The following is a 23,260-nucleotide window of genomic DNA, read 5'->3' as shown; positions in this document are numbered from 1 at the left end:
TTTTGTTCCTTAATTACTTGAGGGATATCTTGAGTGATTTCTTGAGTGATATCCTGAGTACCACTTAGGTGGGTCATTAGGTGCCTGAAGATGACGAGTGAGACCTCGTCGAAACGTCGCCTAGACACCCCAACTTTTACACGGGAAGACACCCGAGGACACCAAAACCTGAATTCTTGTTGTCTGTCTATATTCATTTACAACTACTATTAGTTACATTGGTCACATTATACGTTTTACTTCAACCCACTCCAACAGACCCTTGAGCAGAGTAAGAGACTAGACATCCTGGCCAGGAGGACAGGGGAAGCCCCTTTTACACGGCTCTTCCTTCAGGGAGGTACATTTCCTTTAAACTGGGTGTATTCCTGCACAATGGCAGTATTTTATTTGTTTATCACAGTATTTATAGTACTGCCAGCATTAAGAAAAATTCTTGAGTCATTTCTAGGTAGGGAAACACCCAGTGACTGAAAACTGAGAAAGTGAAACTTAGCTCGGTTCTTTGGCCCAAGGGAGCCATGGCTGCTGCTGAGAGACCCATAAAGGATCTCTGCGATGAATCCACTTGCTCCATCTGCCTGGAGTATTTCAAGGATCCAGTGACCATCCCAGAGTGTGGGCACAACTTCTGCCGAGCCTGCCTGATCCAGTGCTGTGGGGAATCGGAGGCAGAGGCTTCCTGCCCTCAGTGCAGAAGAGCAGTCCAGCAAAATAATCTCATCCCCAACCGGCAACTGGCTAACTTTGTGGAAATAACCAAGAAGTTCAGTCTCCAAAGCGGGGAGGAGGAACAAGGAAAGGGGAGAGTTTGTCAGAAGCACCAGGAGCCCCTGAAGCTTTTTTGTAAGGAGGAAGAAACCCCCATCTGTGTGGTGTGTGACAGGTCCAAGGAGCACAGACATCATGAGGTGATCCCTCTGGAGGAGGCTTCTCAAGAGTACAAGGTAGGAAATGACTCGGGATCTTGATGGGGTAAAGAGCTGTGGGTTTTCTCGAGAGGTTTTCTGTAATTCTTAGGTTCAACTAGACGTGACATTAACACACCCTCCAAGTGTCCCTATTTTCTAGGGACAGTCCCGGATTTACAGAAGCCATCCCAGTACTGTATCTGATTTGATCCTGGAGTGTCCTTTTTTCCTTAGGACATCCCTGTTTTCATCAGAAAATGGATTTTCCTGCTTTGTACTGGATCTTAGGCAAGTGAGAAAGAAAAACACTCAACGTTTGGGGTGTCCTGGTTTTTGAAATATGGCATTCCTACTGGAGGGTATGCAAAAATTTCCTGAAAGCTTGTTTAAATAGCCATTGAGAAGCTTGGGGTCTCATGGGGGGTGGGTGGCACAAGTGTAATTCTTTTCTCTGTGTGCCAAAGGGCGCTTCACTTGAAATCCATATGAGGGTGCCAAAATACCAAAGATTACCAAAGTCCGTCCCTGATGCCATCCACTATTACAAAAGCTGCCCCAAGTCTTGTGAAGTTTTGCCTGACTTCCCCCACACTTGCAATGCAGATTCCTGAGACAAAGTGATGGTCGAAAAAGGTTTATATTTCTTAACAAGTCAAAAATCTGCAAACCAAATTTAGAATGTGCAGGGAGGCCTAAGGCTATGCACACATTTGCAATTTAAAACGCAGTGATGTCACTTCAAATCACATTTGCACCTTGCTAGGCTTAGCTGGTGGAACTAGTAACCAGAGTGGGACCTGACTGCATGGGCGTAGCAGGCTAGAGAGGGGAGAAGCTCACTTTTTAATGAGAACTCTCCTCTGTGCTATTATGAATAAAAACAAAATTCTGATTTTGTTTCAGGAGCATCTTTTTAAAAGGTCTTTTACTTTATTTTGTTAAAAAAAAAAACCAACCCACTACACTTGTTTTTCTACACTAGCGCAAATATGCTCTTGTGCAATGTAATAATAACAATTCAAAGTAAAAGTAACAATAATGAAATGAAACTTCACAAAAGAGCCTTCCTTTAAAAAATGTCCATTTAGAAACTGAGGGATAACCCAGTTTTTGGGAGAGGGGGCACAGCTAAGCCTTAAGACTCTTAATTTCAGGGTCGTAGGCTCAAGCCCCATGTTGGGCAAAAGATTCCTGCTTTTCAGGCGATTGGACGTTTGTCCGCAGACAGTTTTTCCGGGTCATGTGGCCAGCATGACTAAGCTGCTTTTGGCAAACCAGAGCAGTGCACGGAAACGCTGTTTACCTTCACACCGGAGCGGTACCTATTTATCTACTTGCACTTTGACATGCTTTTAAACTGCTAGGTTGTCAGGAGCTAGGACCGAGCAACAGAGCTCACCCCATCACGGGAGTTCAAACTGCCGACCTTCTGATCGATAAGCCCTAGGCTCAGTAGTTTGGACCACAGCGCCACCTGCGTCCCTATATAAAAGCATAGTAAAACATCAAACTTAAAAAACTTCCCGATACAGGGCTGTCCTCAGATGTCTTTTAAGTTATGTAGTTCTTTATCTCCTTGACATCTGATGGGAGGGTGTTCCACAGGGAGAGTGGAACCAGCAGAAGACCCTCAGAGGAGGACCTCAGTCTGGGCTGAGTAATGGGGTTGGAGGTGCTCTTTCAGGTGTACTGGGCTGAGGCCATTTAGGGCTTTAAAGGTCAGCACCAACACTGAATTGTGCTTGGAAACGTACTGGGAGCCACTGAAGATCCTTTAGGATATTACATGGTCTCGGCAGCCACTCCCAGTCATCAGTCTAGCAGGATTAGTTGTAGTTTTTGAGTCACCTTCAAAGGTAGCCCCAAGTAGAGTGCATTGCAGTAGTCTAAGCTGGAGATAACCAGGGTATGCACCACTCTGGCAAGACAGCGCACAGGCAGGTAGGGTCTCAGCTGGCATACCACATGGAGCTGGTAGACAGCTGCCCTGGACACAGAATGGACCTGTGTCTCCATGGACAGCAGTGAGTCCAAAATGACTCCCAGGCTGTGCACCTGGCCCTTCAGAGGCACTGTTACCCCACACCCACCTGTCCCCTGTCCCCAAAAAACAGTACTTCTTAATCCTTGTGGTCTCTTCCAACTACAGTTCTATGATTCTATGAATCTCCCAGAGCAAGTGTCAGAAACTAAAATGTACCAGAGAGATTATCAGTTAAAAAGCTAAGAGCAGAGCCACTGGGCAATAGAATGGAGCATAGTGCTTGACTTCTCTTTATCTCTCTTTCGCGGTCTTAGTCACAATCTGAGATTTTGTTTTCTCTTTAGGGAATAATAAGTAACTGCCTGGAGATTCTGAGGAAAGAGAGAGAAACAATTCTGGAATATGACGCAGACCTGGAGAAGGAAAGCCAAGACCTCCTTGTAAGTGTCACTATTGTTAGTAGGAAGGGAACAACTACTTGACGAATCAAGTAGGGTCTGAGGAGAGATGGGGAAATCTACTATTGTTTCTCTCAGTTTCATATATTTCTGTCTTAAATTCACTTCTCCACATCTCCACTTCACTTATTATTTTTTTAAGTCCTCATGAAAATCCATCAGTATTTTAGTACCATTTTCTGCTAATATACATATTTTTACATGAGGTTTTGCCCAGTATACACATACTTTGCAAAGCAGTATCCCCTAATTCCTTTTTCTAGGCCAATTACCTTAATAAATACATTTTCATGCACACTTTAACCTTAGTATCTGCATTTTGAAGGCATTACCCGGCCTCCTGTTTTCTTCTTTCTATCTGCTTCTTGCAGAAATTAACAGAAACTCAGAGGCAGAAGACAGTGGAGGAATTCAGACAACTGCGCCAAATTCTTGAAAAACAAGAAAAATGTCTGCTGAATGAGATAGAACAGATGGAGGAGGAGATTGCAACGAGATGGAATGAGCACCTGGCCACACTCTCCGGAAATCTCTCCTCTCTTGAAAGTATCATCCAGGAAATGGAGGAGAAGAGTCAGCAGCCAGCGAGTGAACTCCTGCAGGTAGGATGGTGGCAGGAACAGCACAAGGCTGGAAAAGGGTCCCTGCATACTTTTATGTGCCTCATTCATCTATACAAGTAGTAGAGAGGCTGTTTACTAGCCTCTAGGTAGGTCTGTTCTGTACAGGAGCATCCCAGAGAACAGGGATGGTTTATTCACTGGAGATTATTGTTCAGTGCTGCTGCTGCTGCTGCTGATGATGATGATGATGATGATGATGATATTTATTGAATTGATATCCTCCCCTTCCTCCCCAAGGGGCCTGTGGCAGCAGATTACAATACAAAAACAAAGCAAAAAGCATTTTAAAAACCATTTCAATTAAAAGCATTGAGAACAACTGCATTTAAAGGCATTCTAAAAGCAATTACAATTTTAAAACAGACTTCCATCTCATGATGTCAAGGTTGCCAGGAGCAGTGTTCTTCAGCTATCAGATGCCTGAGTAAACAGGAATATTCCTCCTGTAAGTTTTCATGCTACAGGTTTCCCCCCCCCCCATAGAATTGTAGAGTTGGAAGGGATCCCAAGGGTCATCTAGCCGACCCACTGCAATCCAGAAATCTCAACTAAACCATCCAAACTTCTGCTTTAAAACCTCCAATGAAGGAGAGTCCACCACTGTCAGAGGGAGTCCATTCCACTGTCGATCTGCTCTTACTGTCAGTTCTTCTTGCTGTTTAGTCGGAATCTCCTTTCTTCTAACTTAAAGCTATTGGTTTGAGTTCTTTCCTTCTGAGCAGAGGAAAACAAGCTGCTCTATCTTCCATGGCATAACCCTTTAGATATTTGAAGATGGCTACCATATCTCCTCTCAGTCTCATTGTTGTTACAGATAGGTAGCCATGTTGGTCTGCCATAGTCAAAACAAAATAAAAAAATTCCTTCCAGTAGCACCTTAAAGACCAACTAAGTTAGTTCTTGGTATGAGCTTTCGTGTGCATGCACACTTCTTCAGATACCTTGTTGTTGTTTTTTAGATGTTTCCAGAATCAAAATGGTAAGCAGTAACTGGCTGAGATTTGAGGTTGCTTTAGGGGTATTTATGACAATATCCCAGAAAGACTACACCATGTTGGCCTATGTGTCTACTGTACAATGAAAATTATACAGGGAAAGGGTGGGACGCCACTATTTTTTGGTGAACCAAATCAGATGAATGTTAAGAAGTTAAAACCCAAAGCTAGCAATGGCAAAGAAATTCTATTGGCTTTGCACGTAAAGGTGAAACCATCAAATGGGCAAGACTAGAAAATTAAATTCTGAGAGATAACAATGTTGGCTGATGGAAGTATTCCTTTCCTAAAAAATTGGTGTGTGCTGGGCAGACTGACATCCAAGGGCCAGGGTCTGATGGGGTCTTCCTAGTGTGGCCTGTGGTGTGCAGTGAATTCCTTTCTCTTTTCCCCTCTAGGATGTGAGAAGCACCTTGCAGAGGTGAGTGGATCCTGCTCATTTCCATTAGCATTAGTTTAGTGTATTTTTCATTTCTGTTGGAAGCCGCCCAGAGTGGCTGGGGAAACCCAGCCAGATGGGCGGGGTACAAATAAATTATTATTATTATTATTATTATTATTATTATTATTATTATTATAGCAGCACTCTGTAAGGTTGGCAAAAGACCAGAAGGACAATACATAAAGCCTGGCCCTCCAAGCTCCTGATGGAAAGACTGTTGGACAAACTCCATCATTTCACTGGCACAGATAGGGGGCTCTCTTTTGAACTTGTAGCACCCCTATTCTCAACCCAAGGATCAGGCCCAAAACACCCCCTCCCCTCATCACACATGGCTGGAGGTTCTTATCTGCCTGCCTGCCTGAAGTTCTGTTCATTGACTCTGGAAACATTTCAAACAAATGATTAAAAAGCCATAATAAAGGCAAGGACGGATTTTCTACTGAGTGACGGAACAGAGAGGGCAGGCATGGCCCTACCAGTGGGCAGAGTGTGTCTGTTGCCTCAGGCACCAAGTGCTGCAGTGGGTGGTTCCCATTTTCCTGAGACAGCACCTCAGCAGCAGGAGGGCTTAACTCTTATTGGCCTGGGCTACCTGTTCATCTCACATAGTCACCTTCTCCTCATCTGCAATGCGTCACAGCCAAGGACACTGGGAAAGGGTCCTGACTGAGGGAGCTGGCAGAGAAGCAGGCACCTCAGGCGCACACCCTTGACCACACCAGGCATGGTGAGGGCCCATGCACTGCTCTGCTCCCATGACAGACCCTGACTACCACCATGGCAGCATCTGCTTGAGATGGCAGGAAGCCTCTTCTCATGAGGGCTTTTACACCTGCTATACTATATTTTGCTGAAGACTATTGTGGGGGAGATAGAACAAGGCTTGGAGACACACCAGGGGTCTATGTGGGTGAGGGTCCTGGAGGATCAGTTTCTTCTCTGTTGTCCCTTGCACAGAGCTCCTTGGATAACTTGAATTGGCTGTACACCTGTGGAAGATCTGCCTCTTTCTCTGAGAGCATGTGGTTCTACAGCAGAGGTTATCTAAATTGTCCAAGCAGGATACCAGCAGATATTATGACCTTACTCAAGTGTTGCTAAGGGAAAGTTGCAATAATTCCACGCAACCAGTGCCTTAGTTGATCCCATCAAGAACTGCCAGTCAGCAGCAAATGCTAATGTACCACTCAGATTAGAAGTTACAGCAGCAACCATCTTGTTTTTCTCTACACCTTCTCTGGAGACATCTAGAGAAGGGAAATGTGTGTTGTGCTATCATTGCACTCAGGATAATTCGTGGCCCTCACCTGTGGAAGGCAATGAAGTGAAGTTGGAGGAGAGACATATTGAGCATTCCGATAGTACATTGTTATGTACTGAAGTTTTCACCCTGGGCCAGCAGGGGGATACTGTAGATAGTTTTCACTCATGTCCGCATATGCAAATAAGGGATTAAAAGTGATGTTCAGTGATTGGATAGTTACAGAAAATGGTTACTGTTGAGTTGTAGTGGAGCTCTATATAAGCAGGCTGGCCGAACCCTTCAGTTCAGTTCAGTTCTGTTCTGGCCTGTGAATAAACAAGAGCTGTTTGAAGAATCGCTGTGTCGTCTGATATGTTCACAACTTAACATACATAATGTTTCTTATTTGAATAGAAATAAGTGGGGAGACTCAGGGATCTGCAGTTGCCTTTCTGGTCCTCAGGTGTCCGGCTGTGAAGTCTATACTGAGGGGAAATCTCTGCCTCTGTGCCTGCCTGTCTCTCTAGAATCTAGAGTTCTGCCATTTTCTCTCTCCTCTTTTAAAATTTTGCTTTACTGTACTAGAAATTCTGGATTTGGGAGGTTAACATTCTTTTCCCCATCAGGTATGAGAGAAGAGAGAGACTGGCGAATGCACTTTCTTTCCCTCTAAAGCTAAAATGGAAGACCTGTAGATTCTGTGATTCAAATCTCCTTCTGGAGGACATCATGAAGGAATTCAAAGGTAATGAAGAATGGCGGCAAGGATTTTGTGCTGGGCATTATATTAGTCCAACACAGAGCATGCCAGGCTCTTAGGCATTGTATTTTGCTTTTGCTGTGGACATGGGTTGGCATGATCATAACTTCCCTCTTGGTGCTCCAGCCATCATTGTATTTTCTCCAAAATGTCTCATATGCATTGGCACCCTGGGGCATGAGAAATTGTGCCTGCCACTTATAAAGAAAGCCTACACCAGACTGTACAGTAAAGTCAGGATTTTTTCCTCCTATGTGCATCTGTTTACAATTACCTTTGCACGAGATGACTGCCTTCCTCAGCAAGCTTAGTTTCTGATTATGTTTAACCATTCTGACTTTAATTATTTCCCACACCATTTTACTTGGGGCAGATGTTAAAGCTGGGTCCATCTCCCCCCTGCATCCTGTTCCATGTTTGCTATTGCTTCGGCTACCCTCTGTGCCTCCATTATGGACCCCCGTTTCAGGGAGAAAATTCAGATTCAATGCTGAATATTTTTATTCTGCTATTTTTAAGTCCCATTTACCAATGTGGAATTTTAGTTTTCTTTAATTGGTTCATCTTACATTTTTAATACTTTGTTACACAACCTCATTTTTACCTGAAATAAGCATACAACAGATGCCATGTTAATAAATGATATTATTCTAACAATGTTTATTTGAGGTACAGCAATCTTGTGCTTAAACATTTTATCTTTTATCTTCCTCAGATGCGATGTTCTTCAAACTACAGTTTCAGAAAGGTAAATTTTTGATGGAGACCCATATTCACAGGAGGGCTGGAGAATAGTTTTCAAACTGCTCTGGGGATGGGAGGAGGAGGATATGTGTGTGGTGATATTGGCACTAGCCAATAGGCACCCACCACAGCCAGGTTTCACTAGATAAGCTATAAACTGGCAGATCCAGTTTAGGCACAGCTTGTGAATATACAAATGCAGGTGTGTATAAAAAGGAGAAAATAACTGATTTAAAAACCAACAAGGAAGGTATTCACTGCAGGGAAAGTCTAGAAGAATGAGAGCAGTGTACCAAGCCTAAACGCAAGACAAGGAATCCCATTTATTTGAGAGGGAATCTGGTTCTTCTGGGTATTTACTGGATTAGGATGTCCGTCGCTGATTCTACATCTTTCCCCCAACAGCAAATGTCACTCTGGATCCAGACACAGCCCATCCCAGCCTCATCCTGTCCAAGGATCGGAAAAATGTGAGATTGGGAGGCAAAAAGCAAAAGCTTCCTGACAATCCTGAGAGATTCAATACCTTTCAATCTGTGTTGGGACATGAGGGATTCACAGAAGGCAGACATTTCTGGGAAGTCACTGTGGAAAGTGGTGGGTGGTGGGATGTCGGGGTTGCCAGGAAGTCTGTGAGGCGAAAGGGTTGCTTCTCCTTAAGCCCTGAGGGAGGGATCTGGGCTGTGGAGAATTGGGGGGGCAATTACTGGGCACGTACCTCCCCTGATTCCTCTCCTCTGTCCCTGAGTGAGAAGCCCAGGAGGGTCCTAGTGACTCTGGACTATGAAGGGAGGGAGGTGTCTTTTTATGATGCCGACTCAGGAGCCAAACTCTACACGTTCTCAGGAGCCTTGTTCTATGGGGAGACCCTCCTCCCTCTCTTTTGTCTGTTGGATAATAAAACCCACCTCAGGATCTCCTGAGGGGACTAAATCTGCCTCACAGGCCCAGTTGCAGTTTGTCTCCAGACTGGACTGACTGATATAAAAATAAGCATTTACCTCTCAAGAGTAGTTTTGGCAGCAGAAATAACAAAACTGACAAAAGCCTCCATTTCCCAGGATCCCCTCTGCAGCTGAAAGAGACAGAAACACTTTCAACAGTCTCAATAAATAATATTTTCCTCAAAAGGATAGCTTCCATCACCGTCAATCCTGGCTTAATTTTCTACCCTCTTTATCCCCACAAGAAATCCAGCAGCTGTTAAAATACAAACATTAATAGATGACTAGAAATTAACCCCTTTACCCACATCTGGAGGGAAAGCACCTTGTTGTGTAGACCTCAGGAGGAAGAAAACGTGAATAATGTGTCAAAACAAAAAAAAAAAATTCCTTCCAGTAGCACCTTAAAGACCAATTAAGTTAGTTCTTGACCAACTTAGTTGGTCTTTAAGGTGCTACTGGAAGGAATTTTTTTTGTTATGACTATGGCAGACTAACACGGCTACCCATCTGTAACTGTGAATAATATGTGTGAGGCCATAACTTCCAGCCCCATCTGCAAATGCAGCCTCTCCATCTCCACACTTTATCAGAGATGAATCTCACTGAATTCAGTGGGGCTTTTGGACAATTCAATATGTTTAGGGTTGCTGCATTAATCTTTTCTATAGAAATGTTGGATTCCGTATATTGGGACAGCCAATGAAATGTTCTTTCGACGATGTTGAACTATAACTCCCATCCAGCAAGCCAACAAGTCAGAGATGGTGGGAGTTGTAGTCCAGGGACTACTGAAAGGCTCTAGCTTGGCTCTGCCTGCCCTATCTAATTCCCATTCAGATTTCCCTCTGATCCCAAACCCCATCCTGCTTATGGGGTGCTCCCCCAAAGAGGGTCCTTTCACTACCAGGCGGATGTTACTTTTCTCACAGGCTTTTAACAGCTATCATTTAATGCAGTTTAATTCTTATAACTATTTTGTTTCTACTCTTGCTTGTTTTTAGTGCTGCATTTATTGGTCATGATATTACGCTGCCTTTTAGGGTTCAGTGCCGGGGTTACACTAATTTTTTTGTGCCGATACAGATTTGCTGCTGATTTGCTTTTAATGAATTGCATTTGTATTTTAATTTGTGAACTGATCAGAGTATGTGGCTAATTAGGAGGCATAGAAATGCCAAGAAATAAAGTAAAATAAAAGCTCTATAACTCCTTCTCAGCCTGCCAAGGGCCTCTCTCTGGACTGCTGCTGTTTTGCAGGAATATTCTGCAAGATGCCATCGATGCAATAATACTGCGTTAAAAAAAGGTAAAGGACCCCTGACAGAAGTCCAGTCACGAACGACTCTGGGGTTGCGGTGTTCATCTCGCTTTACTGGCCGAGGGAGCCAACGTTTGTCCACAGACAGTTTTTCCGGGTCATGTGGCCAGCATGACTAAGCCGCTTCTGGTGAAACCAGAGCAGCACACAGAAACACCATTTACCTTCCCGCCAGAGCAGTACCTATTTATCTACTTGCACTTTGATGTGCTTTCAAACTGCTAGGTTGGCAGGAGCTGGGACCGAGCAATGGGAGCTCACCCCGTCACGGGGATATGAACCGCCGACCTTCCAATTGGCAAGCCCAAAAGGCTCAGTGGTTTACACCACAGCGCCACCCACATCGCTAATACTGCATTAGTAGCAGATTTATAAGGGACCATTTTGCTTTGGGGGTTATTCTGCAATGCTTCCCCAATAATAATGCATTGTTGCCATCGGTGGGGGGGGGGGAGCTCCCATATCCTATAATGGAACAAATATCATACTGCCCATCTGGCTGGGTTTCCCCAGCACTCTGGACAGCTCCCAACAGAATATTAAAAACACGATAAAACTTCAAACATTAAAAACTTCTCTAAACAGGGCTGAGATTAGTGGGGCAGAGCACCAGTCTCCCTAATGGACCAGCCCCAGTGCAGTCTGCATGGATTTCCTGATGGAGCAAGAAGGGAAGAGCAGTGATGGGAACCAGCTCCCCAACAGTCAGTGTTCATATACAGTGGTATCTTGGTTGTTGAACTTAATCTGTTCTGGGAGTCCGTTCGATTCCTGGAACCGTTTGAAAACCAAGGCACGGCTTCTGAATCGCTGCAGGAGCTTCCTGCACTCAATTGGAAGATGCACCAGACGTTTGGCTTCCAAATAAAGTTCAAAAACCAGAACACTTTGGGGGTTTCAGCGTTCGGGAGCCAAAATCTATTAGTACCAAGGCATTTGAGAAGCAAGGTACGACTATACTTTCAATGCTAAACAAAATGGGGGTTCTGTGGCTGGAGGTTTTCCTGCAGCCTGAGCATTGGGTAGGTTCTGTCCCCTTCTTCCACCACCTTTGCCATCCTTGCACAAGGAGAACCCACCCTGACGCTGGCCCTACTCTCAAGAGTGTTGCTCTCACTGGGTCTCTCCTAGCTGAGAACTGTCTTGCTTCTCTCCCAAGCTCGATCGGATGACAGAACCGTTTCTCACAATGGGAGCATTTGTAGATCGGCTCATCCTCATCTTTATTTGTATGCCACCTTTCCGTAGCTGAAACTGTGCTCAAGGTGGCTTACAGCAGGAAAACATTTACATAATTACAAACACAAAAACAGTAATCATAAACAATAGATTTTTTGTTGTTGTTTAGTCATTTAGTCGTGACCAACTCTTCGTGACCCCATGGACCAGAGCATGCCAACTACTCCTGTCTTCAAAACAATAGATAAGACATATCAAAAAGCACAATCAAATTTGAACAGTTTTTCACATAGATCATAATAAGACCTGAAAATAAAGATACAAAAGACTGATATCCATAACAGCAGCAAAAACCTTTCAGCACTTTGTTTGTGGTTCTTTCAGTTGGAAGTGACTTTGTAAGACTTGACATAAGTCACAGTCTCCTGCTAGAGACAGACAGAATTAAATCATCAGGATAATGGAGGAATCTTGTTCCTGTGATGTTGAACCCTTCACATCTCTGCCCGTCCAGCATCCCAAGAAGCACCTCTCTTATTTCCCTGCTGCAGGAATCATTTCTACAATCACAATTTCACAGTGAAGGAGGGAAATCTGCACATCACTTCCTATGTAGCCACTTGCTTTCATTATACCATTTCATTATTTCTCGCTGACCAGCAGATGTCAGAGTTTTTCTTAAAACAAATGTCTGCCCAACCATCTGTATTACCTGAAGAGGAATGAGGCAAAGGTCACCATTTATTGGGGGGGTGGGACAAGTTCAGGGCATTATCAGAAAAGCCACATGGCGGTGTGAGCTAATCTCTTTGCACACCTATGGTGTCTCCATAAAAGCTATAAGGCTACAATTCTAATCATTTATGACCACTGGTCATGATATCTTGAGCTGATAGGAGTTGCACTCTAGTAACACCTGGAGGGCACCATGTTGGCTTACCCTGGATTAATCCCTATCTGCTGTGACCATGTAAATAGTGACATTTTCATCCGAGGGATGTTGGAGGGAATGGAAGCAACTCCTATTTTCCTCTTCACATGCAGCATCCAAAAAGGGGGCAAATGGTGTTGGTGGTAGGAATAAGACAAGGACTCCTAGATTAAAATCCTCTCGTGGTCAGAGGAATTAATGGACTGGCAACTTATCTTGTTCTTCGTTGCTTCTTCTGAACACCTCTCTGCAATAGGTGTCAATAATCACAACTGTTAGGCTTGCATAACAATCTGCCTCTGGCGTTACAAGGGTTGAGAGATAAAAACTTTAGATTTATTGCTAGGTTCTGCTTGGAAGGGACTTTAATCACTATGGATGTTCTACAAACAGCATTAATGATTCCTATAAATGCCAGGTGGCTTGTTTCAGCAGATGAAACTGAAATAACTATTTACAGGACGAATAAACAGCTGATAACCCAATTGGCCTCAATAATTTTCCTTTCTTATATTTTTTGATAGCTTCACATACCTCTCAAATATTTATAGGCCCATTCATAATTTGTCTTTGGTAAGAATCTGAAATGTTTGGTAGATGTTGTCTTTGCAGATGATCGTCTACTTTTTTTCCAGAAGACAAATGGTTTTACTGTCTTCAGCCCCTCTCCCTCCAAGAAGGCAATATCACCTTCAGTGACCCCGAGAAGGTCTGCAAAAAGTTCAATTTCACAAGCAGACTGAACATGGATGAGCTGTATGATGAGAACACTACCGTACAGCCAACAGCCTTTTGAAGCATCTTCAGAAGGATGATCAATGGAAGCTGCAAGGTGGGTGGCTGAATTTACAGCATCTGATCTACCAAATAAGCTGATAGTCATCTCCTACACTGTGAGCTTTCCAGCCTCAACAGAGTACGTGGAGAGCATCTTCTCCACAATGGAAAGCAAATGGATCAATGTCTGGAACCAGTGTTCTCTGAAACTGATTAAAAGTAAGCTCCTGATTTCACTTGACTGTCACCTGTCCTGTGCTGACTTCCACTCAATTATTTTGAAGGACAAGCCACAAGGAGTGACAGAAAAGTACTCGTGAGAAGGTTGAGTAGAGAGAGAGAAATATTGTTGGCTCAACAAAGAGTGACTTGCTGAAGCTTTCAACAGAAACAAAGATTTCTATTATTATTATTTCCTTTCAGTATTGTTGGAATGTTTGCAGTTACCAGTAGTTACCATCTGATTGGGATAGACACCATGTTATCATAATGTTTGGCATTACAAAGCCAAGCTATGATGTGATATTATTATTTCCTTCCGGTATTGTTGGAATGTTTGCAGTTACCAATAGTTACCATCTGATTGGTATGTTATCGTAATTACAATGTTATCACATTACAATGCCAAGCTATAATGTGATGTGCAATATTTTTCTTACACCACTTGTAAATTATAGTGCTTTTGTTATTTTTTTAATTGAAGAAAGTCTTGTAAACCATGTATGTCATTGTAATTGATTGCTTTGAACTCATTTCAGAACCAGGCAAAAAACAATTTCAGTCCCCAATCCCACCCTCCATCCTGTCCTGTATTTTGCCAGAACAAAGGTGGTAACCCTGTGCCCAGATCAGGAGAACAGGGAAGCTCTTGGTACATAGCTCTTACTCCAGGGAGGAAGGTTTTCTTCAAGAAGGGTTGTTCCTCCACAATGTCAACATTTTATTTGTTTATAACAGTATTTGCACATTGATTTCTCAGGGCAGCGTTGAGGCAAACAAGAAAGGCGTGTCAGCATAAAATATATGCATTTCAACACTGAGATCCTTAACCATTTACAGGATGAGAAACACCCAGGGTATATAAACAAAGAAAGTGAAATTGACTGTGTCTTTGGTGTGAGGGAGCCATGGCTGCTTCTAAGGGTCCCGTAAACAAGAAAATCCGTCTCCAAAGCGGGAAGGGAGGAGGAATGGGGAGATATTGTGAGAAGCACCAGGAGTCCCTAAAACTCTTCTGTATGGAGGATGAAACTGTAGTCTGTCTGGTGTGTGACAAATCCAGGAAGCACAGAGGTCATGAGGTGATTCCTGTGGATGAGGCTTCTGAGGACTACAAGGTAGGAAATCACTCTGGCCCCTGATGGGGAGCAAGGAAGTCTTATTAATTCTTCTTGGGAGGTTTTCTGTAATTCTTAGGTTCAAACTAGGCATGGCATTAATTGCCAGAATGCAATTTAAATGCTTGTTGATTAAATAGCCAAGGAGAAGCCTGAGTTTTTTTTGCAGGTGGGTGGCATGAGTCTAATTCTTTCTCTCTCTGCCAGAATGCCAAAGGGGCTTCCCTTGAAATGCAAGCAGCAGGTTCAGTAACTGTTGGGACCATGACAGGGAAATAAATTATTAAAACTTGGGGACCTATGGTACATAATAAAAATGTTAATTTCACTTACACAATCTCCTGTCTAGTTTTTGTTTATGATTTTCAATTTTATACATTTCAATAATTTTACAATCATTTTAACATTTCAAAACTTGACTTCCCCCTTTTTCTGTGTTTCTTTAAATTTATTTTTAAATATTTCCTGCATATCCAAATTAACTTAATTTGCTCATTCATTCATTCATTCATCTACTTTAAATATATACTCTTATAATGCTGCAGGTTATTACAATATTCATGCCAATGCTCTTATTTGTTTACAGTTTATTTGTAAATATTCAATAAACCATTTCCATTCTGTTATAAAAAGTTTGTTATCTTGATTTCTTATTTTTCCAGTAAGTTATGCCATTTCTGCATGTTCCACAAGTTTTTATATCCATTCCTTTTTTGCTGGGACTTCTTCTTTCCTGTCTTGTTTGGGCTTAGGCTGTGTACAGACTCATTTACTCAGCACGCAGTGTGCTTCCACCATTGGTTTGGGAAGCTGTGCACACGTGAGATGGTTTGGGAAGCTGTGCACACGTGATATTAGCCCCAACCCATTGGGACCGTGACACGGAAATAATGGGTTAACGGTAATCCTTGGGGACCTTCTCCCCACCCCTCAAGGCTGCTGTAATTGTTGGCCTCCGGGACAAAGTCATACTGCCAGAGAGTGCCTCCTGTGGCTGCAGAAAGCTGTAACTCATAACAGCTGCCTGTTGTTTTTGCTGTGTTAGCAGCACTGAAGTGACCTCTCCAGAACACAAGGGTGGGTCGTTTTTGTGTGGAGGTCCTGGGCTGCCCAGATGACAAAACCCCACCTCTCGGCCTCACAGATGTGGTCCAAAGGAAAGCAGTGGCACCAGTTTTGGACCAGCTAGGCTGCAGGAATTGCCAGAAGGAGGCATAAAAGGCGCCATCCAATCGCCTTAAGGGACTCCGGATTTTATTTAGAGTTTACTCCTTAGCCTTTTCTTTTCCCGAATACATCCCGCAAGGTGGCGGGTACAGATTTTTCCTTGGGATGTACCCCCAAAGCCTTTCTCACAAATGAGTATAGCCGCAAAGCAGTGGAGGTTTAGGATCAGAGTTTTCCTTCTCCTGGATGGGCTATTTTCCCTGGCTGATGAGCAAGGCTGCTGTGTAAATAATAAAAAATACTATACACATTAATTCCACGTAAACAACCTAATGTCTACTTTGGGCTTAGGCTGTGTACAGAAGCCTCCACTGCTGCTTTGGCAAGATATCCTGTATTTACCCTGTATCTATCATGCTGCGTTAAACATGTCACTGCAAGAGGGAGAGACAATACGCTTCTGCCCTCCGTATTGTTAATCTTGGCCCCATACAGACCACACCCAGAAGTTTGGATAGTTTTTATGTGCACAGTAGAGCAGCCATGATGGATCAAAGTGGATTACACTATGACATGTCAATAGAAGCTCCTTGGACTTTTGTTCACATTGCTCATGGAGACCTTGTCAATGTGATAAGATAAGAGCAGCCATTAAGCCAAAACAAAAGTGAAAGGATTACATTTTTTACTAACTAGCACTAGAATTTACAAAGTTCCAATGGATCAGGCACCAGTGACACATTTGGGATCAAAGCTGTTCATCGCTCCACCCCGATAGAGTACTGTATAGTCATTCAGAGTCTACATTTTATGTAGGTCCACCAAAAGAACATTAAAATTAAAGGAAAACTCAATTAAAAGGTGCAGCCCCCAGATCCTATTCAATCAATCAATCAATCAATCAATCAATCAATATTGTTGTGAGTTTATGGGTGCCAGATTCCCCTAAATTCCTGGATTCTGGTGTGTTAAGAACCTGGGGTGATGAGTCATTAAGAAAACAAAGGAAAGGTTTTAAGAAAGCAAAAGGAAGGAGTTTTAAGAAAGCAAAAGAGAGGGGGCTCTGTGCCAGACAGCAAACATTTCTCCCACATACTTGCCATGAAGGTTCATGAGGCAAAGTGGTGGTAGAAAAAGGGTTATATTTCTTAAGTGAAAAAAATGTGCAAATCAAATTCATAACATACAGGTAGGCAAAAGGCTATGCACACATTTGTGGCGTAAAACACAGTGAAGTTGTTTTGAATCACATTTGCACATTTCTGGGCTCAGCTGGTAGAACTAGCAACCAGGGTCTGATCTGACTACAGGGGGGGTCCATTCCACCCCCCCATACAATAAGGCAGCAGTTAGTGGGAGAAACACACATGGTCTGGTTGTGGGCTGGGGGCTTGCACAGTAAGGTGGCAGGGTGGTGGCCCAGGTGATCTCCCCCCAGAGGCTAGGGCGGAGGTACACACTTTTAAATGAGAACTAAGAACTGACTCTCCTCTCCTCTGTGCTCTTATGATTAAAGCAAAATCCTGATTCAGCTTCCAGATAATTTTTTTTAATGCTTCTAAATTCCTTTTTAAAAAACAAAAAATAGCACAAAGAAGCTCCTATGCAATTTAATAATAATGAAAAGTAAAATAAATAATAATGAAATGAAACTCTTCATTAAAGCCATGATTTTAAAATTTTGAGCTAAAAGCCTAGAAACTCATGGAGCAGATTTCAAAAACTAGCAACTATGAGGTAAAAAGCTTTAAGAGCAGCGAGGCACCAGGAAGTAGAAGGGAGCATAACAGCCAACCAAAGTCTCTCTCTAGGTCTGTCTCAATCACGATCTGAACTTTTATTTTCTCTTTAGGAAAAGATCAATAGCTACCTGGAGAATCTTAGGAAAGAAAGAAAGAAAATTCTGGCCTATGAAGCAGAACTGGAAAAGGAAAGCCAAGACCTCCTTGTAAGTGTCACTAGTGTTCACTGGAAGGGAACAAGTGCTTGACGAATCAGGTCAGGACTGAATAGAAATGGAGAAATCTGTCTATTTCTGTTCATCTCAGTTTCATACATTTCCATCTTAAAGTCATTTCTCCCAGTTTTGCCTTTGAATCCAAACTGAACTGAATCTTCTTCCCATGTGGTAGCTCAGATCCACAGAAGATAAGATAGTTGCAACATTCTGATTTGCTTTACAGACTGTTGAAGAAATTTCTCTCTAAATGTCCACTATTTTATATCTATAGGAAATTCAAGTTGACTCAGTATCTTAAAGTAAACAGAGGACTGTTGGGAATGAGCAGGCCAGCTCTGCCCTGCTTCTCTGTTTCTGTTGATTTCTTACTCATGGAAGTGTGAGGTGAGGACTCTTTTATGTCCATGGAGGCTTTCTGAACATCTTAGAAACTAAATTATGCTGGGTCCAAAAATGTGCAGGCAACCTTCATGGGTAGAAAAAAAATCTCCTGGCTTTAGGCTGCCACCTTCCACAAGATGGAAGCCATAGTTGTCAACTTTCAGATTTGAAAATAAGGGATCAGCAGACTTGAAAATAAGGGATCAGCAGCCTCACCTATCCCGGGGTCAGTCTACGGGATATCTAACAATCCGGGATAGCAGCGGGAAACGGTGTTGGAATACGGGAATTTCCCGCCAAAAAAGGGAAGGTTGACAGCTATGATGGAAGCAGGGCTTTTTTTTCAGCTGGAACTTGACAGATCTCAGTTCCAGCACCTCTCAGGCAAGCGCCATTGCCATTGTAATAGTAATAGTAATAATAATAATAGTAATAGTAATTAGAACAAGGGAGGTATTCATGGTGAGTTCCGGCAACTCTTTTTCTAGAAAAATAGCACTAGGTATGGAAGGCAAGAGAAATGGCAGCAGAGAAGGCATAGCCACTGTGTTCATGCCTGCTTCCTTCCTGCCATGTTTACTTTAAATTCTAAAGAAGAGGGCTTCCTTAGCCACTAAGGGCTTGTCCACACCTTCACTTGTTCTGAGCCTAGAAATCATGGGTCAAAGCAGTTTCCCTTTGCCCCGCTCCTTTCCCAGGGAAAACCCACTGTTTAGTTCTCAGTCAGAACCAATGTCAATCCAGAGAAAACCCAAATTTCCTGTGCAATTTCCATAACTCTCCTCCTGGTGTTGTAAAGACTGACCACACTCCAGACTCCGGTCTCCTTGTTTCCTCTTTCTATCTGCTTCTTGCAGAAATGCACAGCAACTGAGATGCAGAAGGCAGAGGAGAAGTTCAGAGAACTGCACCAATTTCTGCTGAATCAGATCAAAGAGGTGGAGAAAGAGATTGCAGGGAGAAGGGATGAGCACCGGGCTAGACTCTCCAGGAAACTCTCCTCTCTTGAAAGGATCATCCAGGAGATGGAGGAAAAGAGTCAGCAGCCAGCAAGTGAACTCCTGCAGGTAAGATGGTGGCAGGAACAGCCCAAGGCTCCACTCCAGGAAGAGGCTGCCATGAAATCTGAAGTGCAAGTTGTGTGAGAAGGAAAATGATAAATGGTTACTGGCTTATACAGATGCTTCAGGTTACAGACTCCGCTAACCCAGAAATAGTACCTCGGGTTAAGAACTTTGCTTCAGGATGAGAACAGAAATCGTGCTCTGGTGGCGCGGTGACAAGTGCACCGGGAAGGGGTGGGATACCACAATTTTTTTGTGCAGCAAATTGGATGAAATTTAAGAAGTTGTGGCCCAAAACTATCAATGGTGGAAAAATTCCTTAACTTTGCACTTAAAGGTGAACCCACCAAATGGGCACTTTATAAATTAATATGCAAACGGAATCACAGCCATCTGTCAACATTTGCAATTCTCTGAAATTTCCAAACAGTTCTCCAATAATGCTTACAAAAGATTCATACAAGATCATAAAGTGAAACTAACATTAAAAAACATTATATTACAGAAAATTGCTTTGCAAAATGTGTGTTTCAGGCAAAATTGGATATAAAAATATCTATATTAGAAGAAATTCACACTAAAAGGCTGGCAAATTTTCAGAAGGACTTTTAAAAAATTGTAGACTGATGTGGAAATGTGGAGAGCTGAAGAGGGGGAATAAAAAACTGAAAGATTCAAAAATTGGCTGACTAGGCCCTCCCTACCAAGAATATTTGTGTGTGCTGGGCAGACTGACACCAGACAGCCAGAGTCCCTCTATTTCAGGGTCTGAAGGGGCTTCCTACTGTGGCCTGTGTTGTGCATTGAATTCCACTCTCTTTTTCCCTCTAGGATGAGGGAAGCACCTTGCAGAGGTGAGTGGATCCAGCTTATTTCCATTAGCATCAGTACTTAAAACCTGGCCCTCCAAGCTCCTGATGGAAAGACTTTAGGACTCCACACTCTGTAATTTCACCCACAAAGATTGGGACCTTCCTTTTGAGCTTGTGGCACCCCTATTCTCGTTCCAAGGATGAAGACCAAAACACTGCTTCCTCCCCCTGCCCCATCATACATGCTATACTACTACTACTACTACTACTACTACTACTTTAATATTTATACCCCGCTCATCTGGCTGGGCTTCCCCAGCTACTCTGGGCGGCTTCCAACAAAATATTAAAATACAGTAATGCATCAAACATTAAAAGCTTCCCTAAAAGCTATTTTGTTGAAGTCTATCGTGGGTGAGACAGAACAGTACTGAACAGTATTAGTACCTTCAAGGATCATCAGGGTCTATGTGGGTAAGGGTCCTGGCCCTTCCATTTATTCTCTGTTGTGCCTTGCAATTCCTCTCCACCATCCTTTCTTGGATATATTGATTTGATTGTACACCTGTGGAAGATTTGCTTCATGCTCTGAGAGCATCTGGTTCCAGAGCAGAGGTTATCTAAGGCAGAACACCAGCAACCTCAATAAACAAATAGTCTGACCTTACTCAAGTGTTGCTAAGATAAAGCTGCTATACTTCCAAGCAACAGAAGAAAGTTACTTTCCTTGCAGCAACCAGTGCCTTTGTAGTTCCCTTCACGATTTGCCAGTTCAGTCACTGCAGAAAACCCTCATGTACCACTCAGGTTCAGATTAGAGGTTACCAAAGCATCCATCTTGTTCTTTCTACCATTTTCTTCCTCCTTTTACTCCCCCTCCCTTTCCTTTACTAGGAATTAGTGATTTGAAAGGTTAACATTTTTCCTCATCAGGTGTGAGATAACAGAGAGATCGGAGAATCCACTGTATTTTCCTCCAGAGCTGAAGGAGGAGGCCTCCAGATTCCGTGATATGAATCTCCGTCTGGAGGAAGTCATGAAGGAATTCAAAGGTAATGATGAATGGCTGCAAGGATTTTATGCTGGGCATTATATTAGTCTAACACAGAACATATTAGGCTCTTACTGTATTTTGCTCTTGCTGCAGACAGGAGTGGCACCATCATACCTCCCCCCCCTTGGTGGTCCAGCCATCAATTAATCCCCCCCCAGAATGTCCCATGTACATTGGCATGCTGCAGCATTAGAAATGGTGGCTGCCACAAATAAAGTCCACACCAGACTATAGTAAAGTCGGTGGGTATTTTTTTGCAGTTTTGTTTTGCTTATTTTCATGTTTTATCCTGTATCTTACTCTGTGTACCACCCTGAGATCTTATGATGAAGAGCAGTATATAAATCTAAGAAATAAATAATAAAATAATGTGCATCTGTTTACAATTCCCTTTGCATGAGAGCTCTGGAATCCTTCTTCAGCAAGCTTAGTTTCTCATTTTGTTTAACCATTCTGGCTTTATTTTCCCCACCACTTTATTTGGTGTAGATGTTAAGGCCGCATCCATACGATTTAATGTTGAATATTTTTATTCTGCTTTTTAAAAGTCTTGTTTACCATTGCTGAGTTTTACAGTTTTCTTTAACTGGTTTTCCTAAATTCTTAATCATTGGTTCTACTGATTAATCTTTTACTTGAAATAAAGATAGAACAGGTGCTGTGTTACTAAGTAATATTTTTCTAACAAAATTAATTTCAGGTAGAGCAGTGTAGTGCTTAAACTTGTTATCTTTTTTCTTTCTCAGATGCTATGTTATTCAGACAACAGTTTCAGAAAGGTAAATTTCCAATGGTGACCCAAATTCACAGGAGGGATGGGGACTGGCATTTCATTGGGGTTGTACAATCTTTTCTGAAGACTTTGGAACCCTTAATACAGTGGTACCTCGGGTTACATACGCTTCAGTTTACATACACTACAGGTTACAGACTCCACTAACCCAGAAATAGTGCTTCAGGTTAAGAACTTTGCTTCAGGATGAGAACAGAAATCGTGCTCCGGCGGCGCGGCAGCAGCAGGAGGCCCCATTAGCTAAAGTGGTGCTTCAGGTTAAGAACAGTTTCAGGTTAAGTATGGACCTCTGGAACGAATTAAGTACTTAACCTGAGGTACCACTGTAAGTTATTAGCCTTAAAATGGCATTTATGTTCTTCATATGTATTGTCAAATCCCCGTTTTTTCAGGCGTCATGTTCCAGGTTAAAATACACATAAACCTGCCCCATTACATGTCAGTTTCTGTCTCTCAGCTGATTTTGCCGCTCTTTTCTTCATCTTTCCCAATAGCAAATGTCACTCTGGATCCAGAGACAGCCCATTCCTGCCTCATCTTGTCCGAGGATGGGAAAAGCGTGAGATTGGCAAACAGAAAGCAAGTTGTGCCCAATAATCCTGAGAGATTCAACAACTGGCATTGTGTGCTGGGACTTGAGGAATTCACAGCAGGCAGACATTTCTGGGAGGTCACTGTGGGAAGTGAGGGAGAATGGGCTGTGGGGGTCGCCAGGAAGTCTATAGGGAGAAAGGGCCGTTTTCCCTTCCGTCCTCAGGGAGTGCTCTGGGCTCTGGAAAAGATGGGAAATGGGTACTGGGCCTGGAACCCGCCTTATAACCCTCCTCTGTCCCTGAGGGAGGAGCCCAGGAGGATCCAGGTGACTCTGGACTATGAAGGGGGACGTGTCTCTTTTTCTGACGCTGACTCAGGAGCCAAACTCTACACGTTCTCAGGAGCCTCGTTCTCTGGAGAGACCCTCCTCCCTTTCTTTCGCCTGTGGGGAAATGAAACCCACCTCAGTATCTCCTGAGGAGACTAAATCTGCCTCTCAGGCCCAGCAGGAGTTTCTCTCCAGAAAAGAAGGGCTGAGATAAAACCCAACATTTACCTCAGTTGCACTTGGGGCAGCTTTTTAGGGGGCGTGTGAGAAGATTACTCTACAATCAGCAGAAATAACAAAACAGACAAAAATGGTTGCCTTTTCCTGCTTTTTATTTCCCTTTTCCAGAATTCTCTCTGCAGACTATGTCTTAAAGAGACAGTAACACTTTTAACACTCCCAATAATTAATGAGTTCCTCAAAAGGGCTCAGCCTCCATCATCTGGTTTCATTTTGCCACCTTCCTTTCCCAAGACCCCCAGCAGCTGTTAAAATACAAACATTCATGGATTACT

The 23,260-nt window shown here is 43.0% G+C and overlaps 2 protein-coding genes across 2 annotated transcripts in view; one reads left to right on the top strand and one right to left on the bottom strand.

Annotated features, from left to right (window-relative positions):
• The window catches only part of LOC309364769 (uncharacterized protein), a 46,696-nt gene that overhangs the window by 1,210 nt on the left and 22,226 nt on the right, over positions 1 to 23,260 (bottom strand). The window lies entirely within an intron of this gene.
• Positions 178 to 22,905, top strand: LOC309363232 (zinc finger protein RFP-like). Its single transcript, XM_081899338.1, has 14 exons — positions 178 to 947; positions 3,240 to 3,335; positions 3,725 to 3,955; positions 5,370 to 5,392; positions 7,286 to 7,404; positions 8,135 to 8,167; positions 8,569 to 9,077; positions 14,428 to 14,652; positions 17,672 to 17,767; positions 19,018 to 19,227; positions 20,056 to 20,078; positions 20,970 to 21,088; positions 21,837 to 21,869; positions 22,378 to 22,905. Exons 1-14 carry the CDS (start codon positions 522 to 524, stop codon positions 22,893 to 22,895), a joined length of 2,661 nt encoding a protein of 886 aa, XP_081755464.1. The 5' UTR covers positions 178 to 521; the 3' UTR covers positions 22,896 to 22,905.

The sequence above is a fragment of the Podarcis melisellensis genome (assembly GCF_964234715.1).
Source record: "Podarcis melisellensis genome assembly, chromosome: 2".
Lineage (NCBI taxonomy): Eukaryota > Metazoa > Chordata > Lepidosauria > Squamata > Lacertidae > Podarcis > Podarcis melisellensis.
The sequence above is the reverse complement of the archived record's forward strand: the minus strand, read 5'-3'. Positions and strand labels throughout refer to the sequence as shown.

Excerpts from the sequence above, each read along its gene's own strand:
- LOC309363232 (XM_081899338.1), top strand. The coding sequence starts at position 522 with ATGGCTGCTGCTGAGAGACCCATAAAGGATCTCTGCGATGAATCCACT. Across the intron at positions 3,336-3,724 it reads AGGAAAGCCAAGACCTCCTT|AAATTAACAGAAACTCAGAG; the intron begins GTAAGTGTCACT and ends TGCTTCTTGCAG. Across the intron at positions 17,768-19,017 it reads AGGAAAGCCAAGACCTCCTT|AAATGCACAGCAACTGAGAT; the intron begins GTAAGTGTCACT and ends TGCTTCTTGCAG.